General features: G+C 43.3%; 1 protein-coding gene across 1 annotated transcript in view; it reads right to left on the bottom strand.

Moving 5' to 3' along the window:
- The window catches only part of LOC126363580 (nephrin-like), a gene marked incomplete at its 3' end in the record, with an annotated part of 482953 nt that overhangs the window by 35588 nt on the left and 423689 nt on the right, over window positions 1–23676 (bottom strand). The window contains exon 8 of the mRNA XM_050007978.1: window positions 7882–8012. Within this exon, the coding sequence (XP_049863935.1) occupies window positions 7882–8012 (131 nt within the window). The remainder of the gene's footprint in view (window positions 1–7881; window positions 8013–23676) is intronic.

Here is a 23676-nt window from a genome sequence, read left to right as displayed (position 1 = left end):
CAAGACATATGGAAACTGGAAGAGTTTGTGGCATTTTAGAGCGTTTGCAGCTATAGAAGGTTACCAACTATACAGGTAAGCTCATCTTCCACAGTGATGGAGTAGCCGATGTCTTGGTATTTCGATTCGAGAAGCATTCAAATTGCTCTAAGCACTATCGGATTTAACATCAGACGTCATCAGTCCCCTAGACTTAGAACTACGTACATCTAAATAACCTAAGGACGTCACACACATCCATGTCCGAAGCAGGATTCGAACCTGCAACCGCAGCAGACGCGTGGTTCCGGACTCAAGTGCCTAGAACCGCACGACCACAGCGGCCGGCTCGATAAGCAGTCTATCCTTATTTTGCAGTCGTATACCAGATTAACGCCCAGTTGTCGACCACCGCCGGAAGATGCCCTTCACAATGCGCGCGAGGTAGTAGAAATAAGAAGAGGTAGTGTTATCTTATTCGTGAAACGAAAAGAATAAAAGCATGTGCGGGACATCGCAGCATATGGAAATAGGACGAGTCTGTAGCATTGAGGAACGCTTCCAATCAACTGTCTGAAGACGATGAACTCTTGTCATCTCATGCTCCATAGTGACAAGTAGCACATATCTAATGTCCCGCCAAGGTTCCCTCCATCTCAACCAACCAACCGAGCGGGACAGGGCACTGGTCAGTACACTGGACTCACATTTGGGAGGATGACGGTTCAAACCCGTGTACGGCCATCACGATTTAGGTTTTCCGTGATTTGCATAAATCGTTTCAGACAAATGCCGGGATGGTTGCATTGAAATGGCACGGCCGATTTCCTTCCCAATACTTCACTAATTCAAGCTCGTGCGCCGTCTTTAATGACCTCGTTGTCGACGGGACGTTAAACACTAATCTCCTCCTCCTTCCATCTCAACCAAGCTGTCTGAGTCAGTCATTTTGCGGTAATAAACTGTGTACTAACGGATGGACAGGAAGTGAAAGACACTTTTTATATGGGATGATGTACCGTAATACACACTGCAGTATACAGCGCGATCAACTTTAGTACGTTTATCAATTGTTCCGTAATTTCAACGCCAGCCAATGACACAACAGCGTGCTTCATCGCTAAATCACTAAAGCTAAATCGCTAAATCACGCCTCCACTAATTAGCAAGTACCATATACCAAATCGGAAGTGCAGCTAGATGACTGTGCAGTACATCCATTTAACCATATACATATCAGTTGTCCCACTGGTTTCAACGCCAGCCAGTGACACAGAAGAATGCTTCCCAACAGGTATATCAACGGTAAATCACCAACCTCACTATTTTGCAACTACTACATAGTAGAATGCGAATTCATGGTCCTATACCGACGTAATTAGGTTATCTATATAATTATAGCGCCTCGACCATAGTAAAGGAATGATGATTACGACTGGCCATCTTTCCCTGTATGGATGGGCGTCACAGGGTATTCTCTCATTCGTAGGATTAAGTCGGAGACTGACAGATCCCTCCTACACACTCCTTGAACAATCGTCCCTGCAGCACCAATTTTAGCAACAGCAGTCATCCGAAAGCTCAAGAGCTCTCCAGATGCGTGCATGTCGAGGAGGGTAGAACCTCTAGTCGATGTGTAGTAGGCATGAGTGCGTTGCAGTGATATAACACACTGTTCAGAAGAAATATATGGCTTATACATTACATATACAAGTTTATATGACTACTAGCTCTGCAGATGACGAAGAAATTGAAGAAATGTATGATGAGATAAAAGACATTATTCAGGTAGTGAAGGGAGACGAAAATTTAATAGTCATGGGTGACTGGAATTCGAGAGTAAGAAAAGGGAGATAAGGAAACATAGTAGGTGAATATGGATTGGTGGTAAGAAATGAAAGAGGAAGCCGTCTGGTAGAATTTTCCTCAGAGCATAACTTAATCACAGCTAACACTTGGTTCAAGAATCATAAAAGAAGGTTGTACACATGGAAGAATCCTGGAGATACTAAAAGGTATCAGATAGATTATATAATGGTAAGACAGAGATTTCGGAACCAGGTTTTAAATTGTAAGACATTTCCAGGGGGAGATGTGGACTCTGACCACAATCGATTGGTTATGAACTGTAGATTAAAACTGAAGAAATGACAAAAAGGTAGGAATTTAAGGAGATGGGATCTTGATAAACTGATTAAACCAGAGGCTGTGCATAGTTTCAGGGAGAGCATAAGGGAACAACTGACAGAAATGGGCGAAAGAAATACAGTAGAAGAAGAATGGGTAGCTTTGAGGGATGAAGTAGTAAAGGCAGCAGAGGATCCAGTAGGTAAAAAGACGAGGGCTAGTAGAAATCCTTGGGTAACACAAGAAATATTGAATTTAATTGATGAAAGGAGAAAATATAAAAATGCAGTAAATGAAACAGGCAGAAAGGAATACAAACGTCTCAAAAATGAGATCGACAGGAAGTGCAAAATGGCTAAGCAGGCATGGCTGTAGGACAAATGTAATGATGTAGAGGCTTATCTCACTAGGGGTAAGATAGATACTGCCTGCAGAAAATTTAAGAGACCTTTGGAGAAAAGAGAGCCACTTGCATGAATATCAAGAGCTCAGGTGGAAACCCAGTTCCAAGCAAAGAAGGGAAAGCGAAAATATGGAAGGAGTATGTAGAGGGTCTATACGAGGGCGATTTTATGGAAATAGAAGAGGATGTAGATGAAGATGAAATGGGAGATACGATACTGCGTGAAAAGTTTGACAGAGCACTGAAAGACCTGAGTCGAAACAAGGCCCCGGGAGTATACAAAATTCCATTACAACTACTGACGGCCTTGGGAGAGCCAGTCCTGACAAATCTCTACCACCTGGTGAGCACGATGTGTGAGACAGGCGAAATACCCTTAGATTTCAAGAAGAATATAATAATTCCAATCCCAAAGAAAGCAGGTGTTGACGGATGTGAAAATTACCGAACTATCAGTGTAATAAGTCACGGCTGCAAAATACTAACGCGAATTCCTTACCGACGAATGTAGAAACTAGTAGAAGCCGAACTTTGGGAACGATCAGTTTGGATTCCGTAGTAATACTGGAACACGGAAATATGGACAGTAAATAGTTTGGACAAGAAGAGAATAGAAGCTTTCGACATGTGGTGCTACAGAAGAATGTTGAAGATTGGGTGGGTATGTCACGTAACTAATGAGGAGCTATTGAATAGGATTGGGGAGAAGAGAAGTTTGTGGCACAACTTGACTAGAAGAAGGGACCGGTTGGTAGGACATGTCCTGAGGCATCAAGGGATCACAGCGTGGAGGGTAAAAATCGTAGAGGGAGAACAAGAGGTGAATACACTAAGCAGATTTAGAAGGATGTATGTTGCAGTGGGTACCGGGAGATGAAGGAGCTTGCACAGGATAGAGTAGCATGGTGAGCTGCATCAAACCAGTCTCAGGACTGAAGACCACAACAACAACAACATTACAGAGATCCAGACGGATGGTATTTGAAGTACACTCCTGGAAATTGAAATAAGAACACCATGAATTCATTGTCCCAGTAAGAGGAAACTTTATTGACACATTCCTGGGGTCAGATACATCACATGATCACACTGACAGAACCACAGGCACATAGACACAGGCAACAGAGCATGCACAATGTCGGCACTAGTACAGTGTATATCCACCTTTCGCAGCAATGCAGGCTGCTATTCTCCCATGGAGACGATCGTAGAGATGCTGGATGTAGTCCTGTGGAACAGCTTGCCATGCCATTTCCACCTGGCGCCTCAGTTGGACCAGCGTTCGTGCTGGACGTGCAGACCGCGTGAGACGACGCTTCATCCAGTCCCAAACATGCTCAATGGGGGACAGATCCGGAGATCTTGCTGGCCAGGGTAGTTGACTTACACCTTCTAGAGCACGTTGGGTGGCACGGGATACAAGCGAACGTGCATTGACCTGTTGGAACAGCAAGTTCCCTTGCCGGTCTAGGAATGGTAGAACGATGGGTTCGATGACGGTTTGGATGTACCGTGCACTATTCAGTGTCCCCTCGACGATCACCAGAGGTGTACGGCCAGTGTAGGAGATCGCTCCCCACACCATGATGCCGGGTGTTGGCCGTGTGTGCCTCGGTCGTATGCAGTCCTGCACGGCGCCAAACACGCATACGACCATCATTGGCACCAAGGCAGAAGCGACTCTCATCGCTGAAGATGACACGTCTCCATTCGTCCCTCAATTCACGCCTGTCGCGACACCACTGGAGGCGGGCTGCACGATGTTGGGGCGTGAGCGGAAGACGGCCTAACGGTGTGCGGGACCGTAGCCCAGCTTCATGGAGACGGTTGCGAATGGTCCTCGCCGATATCCCAGGAGCAACAGTGTCCCTAATTTACTGGGAAGTGGCGGTGCGGTCCACTACGGCACTGCGTAGGATCCTACGGTCTTGGCGTGCATCCGTGCGTCGCTGCGGTCCGGTCCCAGGTCGACGGGCACGTGCACCTTCCGCCGACCACTGGCGACAACATCGATGTACTGTGGAGACCTCACGCCCCACGTGTTGAGCAATTCGGCGGTACGTCCACCCGGCCTCCCGCATGCCCACTATACGCCCTCGCTCAAAGTCCGTCAGCTGCACATACGGTTCACGTCCACGCTGTCGCGGCATGCTACCAGTGTTAAAGACTGCGATGGAGCTCGGTATGCCACGGCAAACTGGCTGACACTGACGGCGGCGGTGCACAAATGCTGCGTAGCTAGCGCCATTCGACGGCCAACACCGCGGTTCCCGGTGGGTTCGCTGTGCTGTGCGTGTGATCATTGCTTGTACAGCCCTCACGCAGTGTCCGGAGCAAGTATGGTGGGTCTGACACACCGGTGTCAATGTGTTCTTTTTTCCATTTCCAGGAGTGTATTTTACGCAAATCAACCTCGCTGTCAAACATGAAGCATTACTCCACTGTCTAGGAAAGAAACAGGAAGGTACCAGCATGAGAAAATGATCGTAAAGCTTAAGTACATACTCCTTCGGTTACATGGTTCAACACCTAAAAATCCTACACTATGTGATAAAAAGTATCCGGACACCTGGCTGAAAATGACTTTAAAACTTCGTGGCACCCTCCATCGGTAATGGTGGAATTCAGTATGGTGTTGGCCCACACTTAGCCTTGATGACAGCTTCCACTCTCGCAGGCACACGTTCAATCAGGTGCTGTAAGGTTTGTTGGGGAATGGAATCCTGTTCTTCACGAAGTGCTGCACTGAGGAGAGGTATGATTGTCGGTCGTTGAGGCCTGGCACGAAGTCGGTGTTCCAAAACATCCCAAAGGTGTTCTATGGGATTCATGTCAGGACTCTGTGCAGGCCATTCCATTAAAGGGATGTTATTGTCGTGCAACCACTCCGCCACAGGCCGTGCATTATGAACAGGTGCTCGATCGTGTTCAAAGACGCAATCGCCATCCATGAATTAATTTTCAACAGTGGGAAGCAAGAAGGTATTTAAAACACTGCACTGTGATAGTGTCACGAAAAACAACAAGGGGTCGAACCCCCCTCCATGAAAAACACGACCACATCATAACACCACCGCCTCCGAATTTTACTGTTGGCACTACACACTCTGGCAGACGTCGTTCACCGGGCATTCGCCTTACCCACGCCCTGCCATCCTGCCATCGGATGTGTACCGTGATTCATCACAACGTTTTTCCACGGTTCAATCGTTCAACGTTTACACTCCTTATACCAATCCATGCATCGTTTGACATTTACCGGCATGATGTGTTGCTTATGAGCAGCCGCTCTACTGTGAAACACCAAGTTTTCTTACGTCCCGACTAACTGTCACAGTACTTGCCGTGGACCCTGGTGCAGTTTTGAAATCCTGTGTGATGGTCTGGATAGATCACTGCCTATTCGTTAGTTGATAGTGTGTCAGCAGCACTTAGCATTCTGGACGTGAGAGTTTTCTTCCTTGTACCTACATAGTGTGCATCCCATGCAATTTAATTTATAGATGAAGAATTAAAAATTTATGGATTACAACCGCAACCGTCCGCCACTGACGTCTCTACACACATACAACTATGCATGCCTATTACCAAGCGTGAAGTCTCGATTTCTACAGCTTATACGCTATTTTCGACAGTTCTACAGACCCGCAAAGAGCGAAAAACTCGTCGCAAAAAGATTCTGTAGGAGATGTAAGCACATTTAATTTCATCCAGCTAAAGAGTTATATTACCAATATTTCCTTTTTGTGGAAGGAAAACATCTACTATCTTCGCGATTGTGTTTTCGTTTCAAATAGTCGCTTTATTATAAGAGATGCATTGACGTTAAATAAAAGCGTTCTCCATCACATAATATCAGGCCTATTGGAGGCATTGCAGGCATGCTTATGCTTTGTGTGTGATCGCTGATGAAGCCCACTGTGCCCTGACCATGTGGCGACATGTGTCGCTATCTTTTAGACGAACAAGGTGCACTTGTGGCGGCCTTCCATTTTTCTCCTAAGCTTTAGTGAACTATACATGCTTTTGTGGTGACGAAGGACAATCGGCTGACGGCGGTCAGCAACCGCAGCAAGTTCACGCAACGGTGTAAGGGCGGTAGATCACATAGCAGGGCGCGGTGGCAGCACCAAGTCAATTGAAAATGCGAACTGGAGCATTCTCCAGGATTTCGTTGTTGCTCTAGAGGGGTCCAGTCTGTCTGAGAGATATATTTAACTGATTGATAACAGCATTCTCTTCTTACCTTTTGTCTATCTGTGTCTGATTTCTACAGACTGGAGACAGTATGTTATTGCCACCAGAAGGATCTCTCTCTGGATCATCAATGGGAAGGTAAAACAGGCCTCTATCCCTGCCTACAATGATGAGAAGGAGGAAGGGATGGATGAGGGATGGAAGGGGTTTAAGGCTGCCTACAAGTTGATTAGTTCATGAACGCCCACCGAGAAGAATGTACGTTCAACTACCGCCGCCTCTACAGTATTTTGGGACAATGATTTTCCTCATTGCATTATGACCGGTTTGTTGGGAGTGCTGGTATTTTCACGACAATTAGAATGATGATGCATTTTTTTCCATCAGCTGTGGTAGCAATTAGCTGGAATGCAGGATGATTGCCTTGCGGGCATCAGTAGCAAACGCTTATGTCAAACAGCTATAGACACTGTCCTCAGCTGTAAGCTTACAGGTGATACACATACTAAAGTCCTCTCTGTCTGACACCAGCAGCTCGTCAGTTGAATATATTTCCCACCAAAAACCAGAGTTTGAGTGTGTCTCCAAGGGGGCAAACAATTGTGTAATTAGGACTGACCTATATGATTACATAATTAGGACCGATCTTTACTTCAGTTTCCAACCAAAATAAATAAAGTACACTGACTGAACCTTTCTTTCCTGAATCTTGGAAGCTTAAGATCAAAAACAGTTGAGAGGACCGAAAATCACTTAACCAAAATAGTAGGTGAAAATAATGGAACAATGTTGGAAAAGCCATGGTCAGTGTCCTACCAGGAAACTCGGCTGTCAGAAGGGAATCTGTCCAAGTGACTTGGTGAGAGAATTGGTGTAGTCACAGAATAAGATCGCAGCACTAGAAAGGAAGAAGTATTGCGATGGCTTCGGCCGCATGCTCTTCACACACGAACCTATAAACGAGTTCTGCGCCCCCTTGGAGTGGACAATGTAAAAAATTACCCATAAGAATTAATTCTGCGTCTCGATAGTGCTGTCTAATTCTGGACTAGACATGTGACTACTTAAATATCTGCGCTATATGTTGTAGGTACTATGGTGACGCATTATGTAGGTACTACGGTGAACTGAAGTGCCGTTATCATACTCTGCGTTGTGCTATTGCGTAAACTTACGTTGTGCAGCCACGTGAGCTTCTTCCACGGAGGGTTGGCCTTGACGTGGCACTCGAAGTAAACATCGTCACCCTCCTTGATGTTATCAGCTCTTAGCGTCGGTCCCAGCCGCAGCGTCACTATGGGCGCGACTGGAAAAATTGGAAATGTGTGGTAAGATGTTATGGGACCAAACTGCCGAAGTCATCGGTCCCTAAGCTTACACACTACTTAATCTAACTTAAACTAACTTATGCTAAGGAGAACATGCACACCCATACCCGAAGGAGGACTCGAACCTCCGGCGGGGGAAGCTGCGCGGACCGTGACAAGGCGCCCTGACCGCGCGGCTACACCGCGCGGTCGCTACTGCATAACAGATGTAGTTCATTATAAATTTGCGTTATATGTGTAAAAATGCCAATATGTAATTCCTGAATAAAATTTAAATTATACGATCATAAATGTGTTGCATTGTTATTTAATGTAGAATTAAGTTAATAGAAAGCAGCTCCGTTATATGGGGTGTACGATAATTACTAGCGAAAACTGACATGAGTGAAAGTATAGGGTAACAGAAACAAAGAAGTTCGAGAAGCCATCGGTCCTCAAATTAAACAACTGCAATATAATTGTGAATACGTGGTTAAAAACCACTAATGACTTCAGTATGAAACATTGTCCCGATTAATGCTAACGTATGGGAAATTAAAAGGTGGTAGGTCGCCACGCGGGAGTGTTAGCAGAGAAGCAACGAGCTAGCTTAGCGGGGGCCTTAAGACGAAAAGTACTTTCAAAGACACATAGCAGGGCGACTGTGGAAAAACGAAGGCTATCATACGGAAAAGGCATTCCACTCAGTTAAGTTCCTTGTTAGGGTGACTGTTTCCCTAGAGACCAGAAAACCTCTGTAAAGTTTATTTAATTGCACACTTGCTGTCTAGACAGTGATCTATGCTGTACGCATGAAACCAACAATAACTTGGTTTTCAGTGGATGTATGAAGAAACTAAAAGGAGTATCTTACAGACATTTGAGCAAGAGTAATTCAAACAATCAAATCATTCTCTGTCTTATTCATTTTAGAAGTTGCGACTGTTAATCTCAATTGAGTTGTGAAGAAGATTGTAAAATCATAATCACTGAAGCATTTACAAACACTGTTAGTACAATAGTAACCATCCTTTATTTTTAAAAACATAGTTGGAGAAAGTCATCAATCACACTGTAATATTTCAAATAAATTATAAAACAATTCAGATGGCAACCACATGTTTATTTAAAGGTGGCTGGGTAGATCATCAAATGACCGTTTTCAGACCTTCAACTTTAATATAATGCAGGATATAAATTCGAAGGATACATAAAAGGAACATAAAATTAGCTGTAAAATTACAAAACGTAGCTATACCCATACCAATGAACAATGGCTGTGCGTGGCGCAGGAGTCACCGAATGACGATAATTAACTGCTATCATTGATTAAGATCAACAAATAAACAATAACATAACAGAAAAAGCAGTAATGACATACTTTTTTTCCTCTTATTGTCTAGCTTTTTATTGTCATACAGTTGTGGACACGCAGTTATGTACTTGTTATTTGTTATTTTTAACAAATAAGTAGCAAACGTTGCAATGTAACAATGCCTTACTCTTATCAGACAGAATACAGTGAAGAACAAATGGAACATAATGTTTTGTATTTTTAGAATAATTTTGGTGGAAGTTATATGAACATTATTTGGACGGAATGAGAAATAATGGATTTAAGACGTCTTGGATGAGAATTAGCTATGTTATATTTTACATCAAAATACTCAGCGCATTAGCGCTCATATAATTAAAACAAAATTTAATCGCTCTGTTGGTTCCACAGCTGTGAAGTACCCGTAATTTGTAGTCACTGCCGTAGCTGATGACTGTGTCGGCTAGGACTGGACCAGTGGAAGTAGCAACGAATGAGAAGCGAGCGCGCTGATACGTTATGGATTACGATACGTAGTGGGAGCTATATTTAGGATGCGGTGAAGACAAGTCTCGCATTTAGTCACGACGAAGGGAGGACTTGCATATGGGATGTGCGAGAGCGAAGACGTATTTCGAATGGCATAGGTGTGTGCACAGTTACACAGAAATACCGAAAATGAAACTTAGTTACGGACAGAAAAATTAAGCCATGTCGGTGACAAAGTGCATAGCAACTTAGTAATGAGCTATAAATAGAAAGTGTAATAACATGGTAGTGATGCCATTGCCGCCTACCGATAGCAACTATTAGCCGCCGAACCTAGTTACTTATTCGCGGCAAAATTTATATTTGATTAAAAAACAATTAGAGTTCAAATTTAGCTCCTGGACGACGTGCAAAAACTATTCCAAATCACTGGAACTGTAATTCAATAATTTTACACTGTTCATATTCTGCAAGAATCTCTATACACTATAAGCTCTTTTGATACTTCTTTGCATAAGTTCATTATCATATCTAGAATAACAGAGGTATGGGCCAAGATCTCATAAAAACCACTGGTACATTAAGTTAAATCTCCTCAGGCTAAGAAGTAAGCAGTAGTTTAGTGTGTTAAGTCCCAAAACCATAATTTTTTCCACTAAGTCCCTTATCAAAACTGGGCTCCAATTTGGCCCATAGTCTATAGCTAGGGATAGCGATAAATGCACCAGGAACACAACATGTTCCCCTGTTCACTATGAAGTGAAGCGTAGAGCACTCTCATGGATAAGGGTAAAGTGCTGGAGCAGTGATTTGTACAGATTTGTCAAGATTTTACAGACAATCTAGAGGTGCTTCAAATAATTTTTAACTCACTGCAGACCGTGTAGAGTATAGCATGCAATCTCCGAGGACACCACGTAGAACGTCTACTTTAACAGGTGAAAATGTACTGTAACAAGTAATCTGCATTATGTGTATTGTCAAGGCAGTTCACAGGAGACTTGATCGAAAAGTTTAGATACATTTGTCCTAAGACAGGGCCGGCGACAGCCTGCCGAACTCCACGCGTCCGCGGTGTGCGGGCCGCATGCGGGCCAATCTCCGGCCTCTCTCGGCTTTGCTGGGTCTCTCTCGGCAGTTCCACGAACAGGGCAGCATTTCATTGAACATTTCGATGTTGCGTTTTCATGTGTCAGCGCTGTTTACCAATCGCTATTCTGTCGTATTACGAAGAACGTTCACAGATCCAGTGGCTCTTGGCACAAAAAGAGGCAGTCTATCTATCTATCGTCACAAGCCTTTGACAATGACAGTTTTTATTATTATTGTGGTGAATGCGTGATTAAAAAACACCAAATAAATATTCCAGACTTTGTGGAAAAGGTTTATCTATCATACTTTGGATGTAATCTTGGTAATAAAGATAAATTTTGGGTGCAGGATAAGGTACGTTATGTGTGTGTTGGAAATCTGAGAAAATGGTCCAAAAACGAGAAAAAAACCTTTAGATTTGCTGTTCCTATGATAAGAAGGGAGCCAAGTTATCATTTCTATGATTGTTACTTTTGCAGTCTTTATTTTACTGGTCATAACTTGAAAAACAAGAAGGTCATAAGCTATCCTAACCTTCCGTCCGCCATCTGACCAGTAGGTCATGGTGTACATTTGACGATTCCTGAACCACCAGATGATTTAAATTGTATTTCAACAGAAGTATTTTCTGATGTACTATGTGATTTATATGAACTATATGATGATGAATTACATTGTAATACAGAAAGTATAGAGCCCAAATTGTTTACTCAGACCGAGCTTCACGATTTGGTTAGGGATCTGGGCTTAACGAAAGAAAAAGCTGAACTGCTTGACTATAGATTAAAGTAAAAGAACTTACTGGCAGTTGGAACCAGCATATACATGTATAGAAAGAGAGAGCAGCAATTTTCTAAGACTTTTCAACAAGAAGGTGATTTCGTGTGCTTTTCAGACATTCCCAATCTGATGAATAAATTTGGTATTGAATACAAAGAGGAAGACTGGAGTTTGTTTATTGATTCATCCAAAACTATTTTAAAGGGTGTTTCATTAAACAATGGTAATACGTATGCATCTATACCTGTTGGACATTCTGTACATATGAAAGAAAGCTATGAAAACATAAAAATAGTAGTGAATAAAAAAGGCTATTCTGCTCATGGTCGGATGATATGTAGCCATCTAACAGTAAGAAGCATGCTCCTAGGTCAGCAAGGTGGCTTTACCTAATTTCCGTGTCTCTTGTGAGAATGGGACAGTAGGGCTAGGGAGCAACGATGGTACAGAACCAACTGGTCTGTGATGGAATCTTTAAAACCTGGTGAGAAGAACATTCTACGCAAAATCTTGTATATACAAAAAACGTATTCCTTCCACCTCTACATATAAAGTTAGGCCTAATGAAACAGTTTGTAAAGGATTTGCCTAAAGATGTACCCTGTTTTAAGTATCTCTGCCAAACGTTTCCACACGTTTCAGAAGTCAAATTAAAAGAAGGCGTCTTTGCCGGGCCTGACATTAGAAAATTGATGTTTGATGTTAACTCTGAATCCACAATTACCTTAAATGAGAAAGAAGCAGCGATATCATTTAAGGAAATCGTTACAATGTTCTTAGGACATGAAAAAGACCCACAGTATGTATCTATTATAGCTACAATGTTAAAGAAGTTTAATACTATAGGACGTTTAATGAGCCTAAAAGTCCACATCTTGAACAATCACCTTGATTACTTCCCGGACAATATGGGAGATTTTAGTGACGATCAACGAGAGCTATTAAAGTGATGTAAAAACGCTACCAAGGCCGCTGGAACACCAACATGACGGGGGACTGCTGTTGGTCACTTAACCGAGAAGTTCACCAAGAGACTCATCATAGAAAACGCTACACAAGAAGCTTCAAGGAAAAAAAAGAAAGAGAAAATACAAACCAATTCCAGCTGACAAGTGAAGCCTCTATTAGCACATGTCATTGTTTTAAGTAGCTTACTGTAAATAAAAACCATGTTTATCTTGTAACAAAGTGCTTCATTAATTTCCCCGTTGATTGCTTAGCATAGGATTTTTGTACTACATAACAAGAATCATATTGCGTAAAAACTATGGGTCATACAAAAAAGGAAAACTAAGTCTACATTTGCATTCAGCTCATAAAAATCTACACAGGTCAATTATCAAAGCAAAAAAAGTTAAAAAAAATTTCGTTGGCCTGTGTAATTAAACAATATTGAAAATTTGTTACATTTGTGACATCTATTGTTGGGAAATGTAAAATATAAAAGGTAGTCGTATGCAATGCGACATTATTGCCATTTAATGACGACACGTTCGCAGTTTCGCCCTCTCCCCGCTCCAAGCACTCTGGCAGTGTACCGTGGCAGTGGGGGAAGTGTGGGTGGCGAGGCTGAGCGGTAGACTGTCGTGCCAGGGCATGGCCTACGAGGCGAAATGTTGGCCGACTCGGAACTAGGACAGTAATTCTACATCTACGTCTACATATAAACTCCGCAAGCTAGAGCATGAAGCCTGGCGGACCATATCTTGTACCATTAATAGTCAGTTTCTCTCCCGTTCCATTCAGAAAGAGAGCGTAGGAGAAACGACTGGTATATGCCTCCATATGACCCCTAATCTCTCTAATCTTATATTTAAGGCCATTACGCGAAATGTATGTTGCCGGCAGTAGAATAGTTCTAAAGTCAGCCTCAAATGCCGCTCTAAATTTTCTCAATAACACTCCTCGAAAAGAATCTTGCCCTTTGAGTTCACAAAGCTTCTATGTAATTTTTGCGAGCTGTTCGAAACTAACAGCAGGAGATCTAGGAGTCCATCTCTGAAATGCTTCGATGTCTTCCTCTAATCCGACTTGACGTGGATCCCAACAATGAGCATCCTATACGTGGTCTCCATTACAGATGGACCACACCTCCCAAAATTCTCTCAACAAACCGAAGGCGACCATTCACCTTACCAACTGAAATCTATACATGCTCATTCTAATTCATACTACTTTGAAACGGTACACCTAGCTATTTAATCAATGTGACCGTGTCAAGCAGCACACTATTAATTCTCTACTCGAACATCACAAGATTTTTTCTTCCTACTCATCTGCATTAATTTTTCTGTGATTAATCACACCAAATAGAATTCATCTTGTATCCTCTCGTGGACAAATCGCGCTGTAAACTTAGATCTTGTATAGCATTGTTTATGAGCCTCATAAAGCTGTGGATTTCATTCTCATATTGTAGTCGTGTGATACTAGCCAGCACGATCAGCAATATTGTGGTATCATAAATTGCGTCATGGTACGTCGGGATCGTAACTTGTGTTCTGATTAGTGCTGCTAGACACATCTCCTTCTCACAAATGAACCCATGGTCTTCAGCGCCGACTCTTGAATAAGAAATCACGCTGTGGTAATCTCTCGTCATTTACAGAATGTAGAAGGTTCATTCCCACTTAATTTCGCGCTTACACTGAAATGAAAATTATGCGTAAACAGGTTGTTTGGGAATGCCTGTTATGAAGTTCTAGCACGTGTAGAGAGAAGTGAGTACATCTGCAAGGGTTACAGTCCAGAAGTTTAACTGATCTACTTCTGCTTGAGGAATTGAACTAGGCATGACGAAGTACAGTTACTAGATAACCATTCGAAAGGAAATATACATTGATCACCTAAGCACATTGTTTTTATTAACACTTACACATTATGTTTTCACATTATTCCAAAACAGGAAGGAACTCAACAAGCTATATGTAAAGAACAGTGCTGATGCAGAACAACAGCGGTTCGATGTGTCGATCACCAAAGTTGTGATGTCTCTTCAATTTGTAGTGCAGCGGGCGTAAATCGTGCCAGCAGATCTTCTTCTTTCTCTACAAGAGTCTCGTAAAACAAACTTTGTGTACGACGATAAATGACATCAAGTGACCGTCTGACGTAGTGCGTGTCATCCTGTCTACCGTACGGCACACCAGGACAAGCAACTGCGATAGTTTCCTCTTTGTCTCAGGAGACGTGGACGCGCTATACATTTGATCAGAAAGCGTCGTAGAACAGAAATGTCACGTTTACGGACATAGGTTTCTGTTCACTATTGTAATTACCCAATTCCCCCCTCCACCGTTCAATTCCTAGAAGTATGCAATGGGAATTTCCGAACATCCTGTGTTTAAGCATGTTGTATACTACTTGCCTGTTCGACGCGCATTCCACACTGTCTCCATAAAGTTGCATGTTTGATGGACAATCCGTATTTATGTAATCCATCACTGAATAAATATTATTGATGTAATTAATTTTTTATTCACACAACGACTTCATTGTTGTCTTCGGTTAACTCTGTAGATTTTCCCGCTGCAGCTGTCTCAATCACAATGTCCGTTCTTCTTTTCAATATATTCCACATGTTCTTCCTCTCACCGATTCTGCCAAGAACCTCCACATTTCTTATCAGTCCACCTAATTTTTAATATCGTTCTATAACACAACACCTCTAACGCTTCGTATCTCTTCTTTCCCGGTTTTCTGATGGTCCAAGATTTTTTTTCCATTCAGTGCTTTGCTCTTGACCTACATTCTCAAAAATTTACCTCAAATGAATGCGACTGTTTGATGTTAGGAGACCTCTTTTGGCCAGTAGTGTCCTGTTTTCCCTTGCTAGTGTTATTTAATGTCCTCTTTCCTTCGTTAGCCACGGGGACAGATGAAAATTTATCCTCGACCGGGACTCGAACCCTGGATGGCCTGCTTACATGGCAGACGCTCTATCCATCAGGGCCACCGAAGACACAGAGGATAGCACGACTGCAGGGATTTATCTCTGGTACGCCTCCCTCGGTGGCTCAGATGGATAGAGCGTCTGTCATGTAAGCAGGAGATCCCGGGTTCGAGTACCGATCGGCGCACACATTTTCATCTGTCCGCGTTGACGTATGTCAACGCCTGTAAGCAGCTAAGGGTGTTCATTTCATTGTACTTTACAATTTTCGTGTTACTCGACGAAATACTTCAGACAGTTATTTAAGTTTATCAGTGCCTGGCGTCTTATGAAATGATCTCTTTAAATTTTTTTATTAACACTGAAATTAATGTTGCTGTGACTACTGTCAAACCTTAAAGCTTTCTCTAGTGTCAAGCCTTGTCAGATGAGCCTGGACTTTTTTTTTTTTTTTACGAAGCCGTCTTTAACTAAGCGATGGGCTTAGACTATTGTATATTATTCAGTGTCGTTGAATTTAATTATGGATATTTTTACCAATACACTTGTCTCACCTGTTTCTCTTTTGGTTAAAATTTTCATTTGATGATGCAGCTAGCAAAAGTTTATAAGATTCTGAGTTCTGTTTCCCTTTACATTTTTTAAATTCAGTAACGTAACAGATGTAAACAATTTTGAATTTCAAGTAGAAGATTCTACCGTTTACGAGAAATAATCCAAGCAATTGTAGTACATCTACATCTACATGATTACTCTGATATTCACAATAAAGTGCCTGGCAGAGGGTTCAATGAACCACCTCCAAGCTGTCTCTCTACCGTTGCACTCTCGAACGGTGAGCGGGAAAACAAATAATTACATTTTTCTGTGCGAACCCTGATTTCTCTTATTTTATCGTGATGATCATTTCTTCCTATGTAGGTGGGTGCCAAAAGAATATTTTCGCAATCGGAGGTGAAAACTGGTGATTAAAATTTCATGAGAAGATCCCGTCGCAACGAAAAACTCCTTTGTTTTAATGATTGCCACTCCAATTCACGTATCATGTCTGTGGCACTATCTCCGCTACTTCGCGATAATACAAAACGAGCCGTCCTTATTTGTATTTTTTCGATGTCATCCATCAGTCCCACCGGATGCAGATCACACACCGCACAGCAATACTCCAGAAGAGGGCAGAGAAGCGAGTTGTAATATGTCTCTTTAGTAGTCCTGTTGCCCCTTCCAAGTGTTCTGCCAATGAATTGCAGTCTTTTATCTATTGATCGTTCCAATTTAGGTTATTTGTAATTGTAATCCCAAAGTATTTAGTTGAATGTACAGCCTTCAGATTTGTGTGACTTACCGTATAATCGAAATTAAGCTGATTTCTTTTAGTTCTCATGTGAATAACTTCACACTTTTCTTTATTCAGGGTAAACTGCCACTTTTAGCACCATACGTACATCTTATCTAAATCATTTTTCAAATCGTTTTGGTCATCTGATGACTTTACAAGACGGCAAATAACACCATCGTCTGCAAACAATCTAAGACGGGTACTACGATTGTCTCCTATCTCGTTAATATAGATAGGAACAATAGAGGGCGTATAACACTTCCTTGGGGAACGCCGGATATTAATTCTGGTTTACTCGATGACTTTCCGTCTGTGACCTTTCTGACAGGAAATCACGAATCCGGTCGCTCAACTGAGGCGATATTCCATAGGCACGCAGTTCGGTTAGAAGACTATTGTGGGGAACGGTGCCAAAAGCCTTCTGGAAATCTGAAAATGTGGAATCACTTTGACATCCCCTATCGTTAGCACCCATTACTTCATGAGTATAAAGAGCTAGTTGTATTTCGAAAGAACGATATTTTCTGAATCCTTGCTGACTATGTGTCAATAAATCGTTTTCTTCGTGGTACTTCATAAAGTTCGAATACAGGGTTTCAAAACCCCACTGCAAATCGACATTAGTGATATGTAATTCAATGGATTACTCCTACTTCCCTTTTTCGGTATTGGTGTGACTTGAGTAGTTTTCTAATCTTTAAGTCCGGATCTTTCTGTGAGCGAGCGGTTGTATATAGTTGCAAAATATGGAGCTATTGTAACAGCATACTCTGAGAGGAACCTGACTGGTATAGAGTCTGGACCAGAAGCCTTGCCTTTATTATATGATTTAAGCTGCGTTGTGACACCGAGGATATCTACTTCTTTGGAATTCAGGAATAGTTACCTCGGCTTCTTTGGTGAAGGAGTTTCGAAAATCCGTGTTTAATAACCCTGCCTTAACGCTGTCATCAGTGATTTCACCATTGTTATCACGTAGTGATGGTATTGACTGAATCTTGACAATGATGTGCTGTATCTATGACCAAAATCTCTTTGGGTTTTCTGCCAGATTTCGAGACAGAGTTTCGTTATGGAAATTATTAAAAGCAACTCACATTGAAGTACGCGCTATATTTCAGATTTCGGTAAAACTTAGCCAGTCTTGGGGATTTTGCTTTCTTTCAAATTTGTCATGCTTTTGTCGCTGCTTCTGCAACAGCGATCTGACCCGATTTGTGTACCAAGGAGATCAGAATCATCACTTATTAATTTATGTGATATATGTCGCTCAATTGCTGTCGATACTATCTCTATGAAATCATTCCACAACTTTTCTGGGCTTACATGAACAGATTGGAAAGAGTGAAGACTGTCTCTTAAAACGACGTTAAGAGCATTTTTATCAGCTTTTCTAAACAGGTACTTTGCGTTTAATTTTGATGGTTGTAGGTGTTACGGCATTTAGCCTAGCAGCAACTGCCTTGTGGTCGCTAATCACTGTATTCGTCACGATTCTCACTATTTGTCCTGGATTATTTGTTTCTAAGAGGTTAATTATACTTTCGCTAACATTTACGCTTCGAGTGGACTCATGAACTAATTGTTCAAAATAATTTTCTGAGAAAGCATTCAGTACAATTACGGATGGCCTTTTATGCCTGCCCCCGGCTTTAAACGTATAATTATTCCATCACATCGAGGGTAGACTGAAGTCACCATCGACCATAAATGTTTGAGTGGGGTACCTATTTGAAATGGGATTCAAGTTTCCTTTGAACTGTTCAGGAACTATATTTTCTGAGTCGAGGGTCGGTAAAATGATCCAATTAATAGTTTAGTCCGCCAGTCAAGTATAACCTCTACCGAATGCCACGTAAGGGGCCTCCCGGCCAATGACGCCAAACGCTCATTTCCATTTACCTCTACCCATACTATTTCACAGGAACGATCTACTTCAATTTCACTACAAGGCAAACTACTTCTGACAGCAATGAATACTCCACCACCAACTGCATTTAATCTGGACTTTATGAACCCTATTACCGGCTTTAGCCAGATTTCTGCACCTTTAACTATTTGAGCTTCCGTGTTTTCTGTTAGGGCTTGAAGATCTGGTTCTTTCCAAACACAGCTACATTTTACAACTACAATACCTATCGTTTCTGCAACGAACTTATTGTGTTTTACCTGCCCCTTTGAGACGGACGCCCTTTCTGTGGTTCGCAGAAACCCTCTAACCTAAAAAAAAAAACGCCCAGTCCCTTCCACGCAGCATCTTTTACCCGTGTAGCCGCCTCCTGTCGGTAGTGGACTCCTGATCCAGCAAGCGGAACCCGGAAACCCACCATCCTATGCCGCAAGTCAAGGAATTTGAAGTCTACAAGCTCACGGAACCGCCTGAGCTTCTGATTCAGGCCCTCCAAAGGACCACAGTCGTTTCTATCGACGATACTTCAGTTGGTGAGCTCCGCCTTAATCTCGCAAGCAAGCCACCGGACACTACAGAGAATCTCCTCCGATCCAAAGCGACCCACGTCATTGGTACCGACATTAGCCACCACCTGCAGTTGGCTGCACCCTGTACTCTTCATGGCATCTGGAAGCACCCTTTCCACATCTGGAATGACTGCCCTCCAGTATGCACACAGACGACACACTGGCTTACTTCCCCTCCTAGGCAGCCACGTTCTTAAGGGGTCCCATTACGCGTCTAACGTTGGAGCTCACAACAGCCAGAAAACCCACATTCTGGGAATGCCCAGACCTTGCAAGCCGCGCAGCAGTAATAGGGTGGACGACTGCATCCGGCTCAGAGACATCATCAGCCACAGATAACGCCCGAAACCTGTTCGTCAAACGATCTGCGCATCGGAAAGTTTTTCGCTGACTGCCCGACTTCGGAATGATCTCCCAGTCGACCACAGGTGAGGGCTCAACATCAGGGCCAGCAGTACCCAGGGCGACCACAGCAGTGGACCTATCAGGGGACACATGGGATGTGCTCGAAGTCTCTAGCATCCGTGCGTCTGACCCCCCACAGTGATGCCCCTTGCCAGCAACCTCAGTCTGTGTGATGGAAGCCAATGCCGCCTGGAGCTGTGAGCGAAGGGTCGCCAACTCAGTTCGCAACTGTACACAGCAGTCACAGTCCCTATCCAACACTTAGGTCGCTCCTGTTTGAAGCTCATAAAAATATGTAACAAACGGTGTAATCGGGTTATTAGCAGCAGGAATTCGAAGTGCTCTCTCACTAACGGTCGAAACGGCACTGAGCTACACTAACCAAAACAAACAAATGCCTATACATACGAGGGTAGGTAACAACGGTGGTACTGTAAGCTACGCTGTTTTTAAAAATAAAGCCTGTGCCTAGTAAGAACTCGAACACGAAATAAATTACAAAAATAATCTAGTAACTACACAGGTATCTGTTAATAAGTCGCTCCTGTTGGAAGCTCGTAAAACTATGTAACAAACGAACGGTGTACTCGCCTTATTAGTAGCAGGAACACGAGGTGCTCTGTCTCTGGCAGTCTATCTGACACTTGAGATTTTCTTGCAGTAATTCGTCATTGATTATATTAAATCGTGTGTTGCATTTCGTTAAAATGTAAATTATGCTGTTGTTGTCACTCCTTTGCTCCTGCTAATCCACCCCACGGCCGAGTGTGCCGAATCATAATGCAGTTTGTTAAAGCCGTGCTATATGTTGTCAGTAAGAGCGTACCAAATAGGTTGACAGATACACTGAAGGTCAAAAGAAAGTGTTATAGGCATGTGTCTTCAAATACAGAGATATGTAAACTGACAGAATACGGCGCTGCGGTCGGCAATGCCAGCATAAGACAGGAGTCTGGTGCAATTTTTTGATCGGTTACTGCTGCTACAATGGCAGGTTATCAAGATGTGAGTTCAAAAGTGGTGTTATAGTCTGCGCTCTAGTGATGGGACACAGCGGCTCAGAGGTAGCTATGAAGTGGGGATTATCCCGTACGAACATTTCAGGAGTGTACACTGAATATCACGAATCCGGTAAAACATGAAATCTACGACATCGCTGCGGCAGGAAGAAAGATCTTGCAAGAACGGGATCAACGTCGACTCAAGAAAATCATTCAACGTGACAAAGAGCAACCCTTCCGCAAACTGATGCAGATTTCAATGCTGGGTCATCAACAAGTGTCAGCGAGCGAGAGAACCATTCAATGAAACATCATCGAAACGGGCTTTTGGCGCCGAATGCCCACTCGTGCGTCCATGATGACTGCACGGCAGAAAGCTGTACACCTCTCCTGGTCCCTCTCCTGGTCACAGGAGAGCCGTGTCAAGAACACATTACTTGGTCATTGGAACAGTGGTCCCAGGTTATGTTCACGGACGAGTCCAGGTATAGTCTGAATAGGGACTCTCACCGGGTTTTCAGCTGGCGTGAACCAGGAACCAGATACCAACAGCTTAATGTCACTGAAAGGGACCAGTATGGAGGTCATGGTTTGATGGTGTGGGGTGGGATTATGACTGGTGCACGTACACAACTGCATGTCTTTGACAGACGAACTGTATAAGGTCATGTGTATCTGAACGTCATTTTGCACCAATACGTCGGCTTTTTCAGGGGTGCAGTGGGCCCCACCTTCCTCCTGATGGATGATAATGCGTGGACCCACCGAGCTGCTATCCTGGAGGAGTACCTTAAAACAGAAGATATCAGGCGAATGGAGTGGCCTGCCTGTCCTCCAGACCTAAATGCCATCGAGCACGTCTGGAATGCTCTCGGTCGACGTATCGGTGCACTTTTCAAACCCCAGCGACACTTCAGGAACTCCGACAGGCACTGATGGAAGAATGGGAGGATATACCAGGGCAGCTACTCGACCACCTGATCCAGAGTATGCCAACCCGCTGTGCGACCTGTGTACGTGTGCATGGTGATCATATCCCATACTGATGTCGAGGTACATGTGCAGGAAACAGTAGCGTTTTGTAGCACATGTGTTTCGGGACGGTTTTCTAAAATTATCACCAATACTGTGGACTTACAGATCTGTGTCGTGTGTGTTCCCTATGTGCCTATGCTGTTACTGCCAGTTTTGTATAGTGCCACGTTGTGTGGCACCACATTCTGCAATTATCCTTGCCGGCCGGAGTGGCCGAGCAGTTCTAGGCGCTACATTTTGGAGCCGAGCGAACGCTACGGTCGCAGGTTCGAATCCTGCCTCGGGCATGGATGTGTGTGATGTCCTTAGGTTAGCTAGGTTTAAGTAGTTCTAAGTTCTAGGGGACTGATGACCTTAGAAGTTAAGTCCCCTAGTGCTCAGAGCCATTTGAACCATTTTTTGCAATTATCCTTAATTTATGAACGTGAGAGTACTTCAGTATCTTGAGGGTTCCTTTATGATATGTTACCCTTTCTCCGCAATATCAGTGATTTACGATGGCTCTCCGTCATTTCAACCCCTCTACCGCATTGGGGTCCAGGACAGATATCCTATTGTTTCTCTCAAGGTCAAGATAATAGCCTCAAAGACACCAAAGGTCAAGATGGGTGCTAGAAATGGCTGTCTTCATAAATTGTGGTATCACCGAACCCAACCATGATGGCGACCCAAGATGGAAATCTATATGACGTCAAACAATTAAGGAATAAAGCCCTGGGATGTTCCCCCGCTTATTTGGCGTGTTTTAAAAAGCTGAATATTGCATTTGAATGTTTTAGTGCAATGCAGAATATCTCACATTTTAAGGAGTGTGTGTAACTGTCTTAGTTGTCCGAGCACCAAAGACCAGCAGCTAACTGCCGGTATATCTACCCCTCACCGCATTATATTCCCCTTGCAACTAGCTGCGATCTCCCTTTGGCTAATTTCCGGAGTGTGTCCAAAAGCCTCCCAGCCCTGGACTACACATGCTGAATATCATGTACATTTTCTAGCCCCTGTACGCTGGTGCCCTGTCTGAAGTTCGCCTTGACTTGTTATAGTGACTTGCACCTCAACCCATTACGTCTGTTTTGATTCTGAAAGTTCATAAAGACACACAGTCATAGTGGCTCTGAGCACTCTGCGACTTAACTTCTGAGGTCATCAGTCGCCTAGAATTTAGAACTAGTTAAACCTAAGTAACCTAAGGGCATGACACACATGCATGCCCGTGGCAGGATTCGAACCCGAGACCGTAGCGTTCGCTCGGCTCCAGACTGTAGCGCCTAGAACCGCACGGCCACTCCGGCCAGCACACAGTCATAGTATCTCTGTCGTTAACGCAACTGATTCTTCAAGAGAGGTTTATACAAATAGACTAGTACCAGTATTATCCTTCCCGAAACTCGCTAAGTTATAATGACTGCGTATTTTATACTCAAAGCAGATACAATATAGCTACACATCTTTTGATTTTAGATTGGTTCAAATGGCTCTGTGCACTATGGGACTTAACATCTATGGTCATCAGTCCCCCAGAACTTAGAACTACTTAAACCTAACTAACCTAAGGACATCACACAACACCCAGCCATCACGAGGCACAGAAAATCCCTGACCCCGCCGGGATTCGAACCCGGGAATCTGGGCGCGGGAAGCGAGAACGCTACCGCACGACCACGAGCTGCGGGTTTTTAGAATTATATACACTGCTGGAAATGATGTTTATTGGCAGCAGCCGAAAAAGCATTGTCCCAGTCACGTAAGAACTCTGTAAGTGTGAACAGCTTCAAATGTGCAGCAGCACCAACAAAAGTCGTCATGTAAGTATTTGTGACACAGATGATGATGATAA

The sequence above is a fragment of the Schistocerca gregaria genome, chromosome 1, assembly GCF_023897955.1.
Source record: "Schistocerca gregaria isolate iqSchGreg1 chromosome 1, iqSchGreg1.2, whole genome shotgun sequence".
Lineage (NCBI taxonomy): Eukaryota > Metazoa > Arthropoda > Insecta > Orthoptera > Acrididae > Schistocerca > Schistocerca gregaria.
The sequence above is the reverse complement of the archived record's forward strand: the minus strand, read 5'-3'. Positions and strand labels throughout refer to the sequence as shown.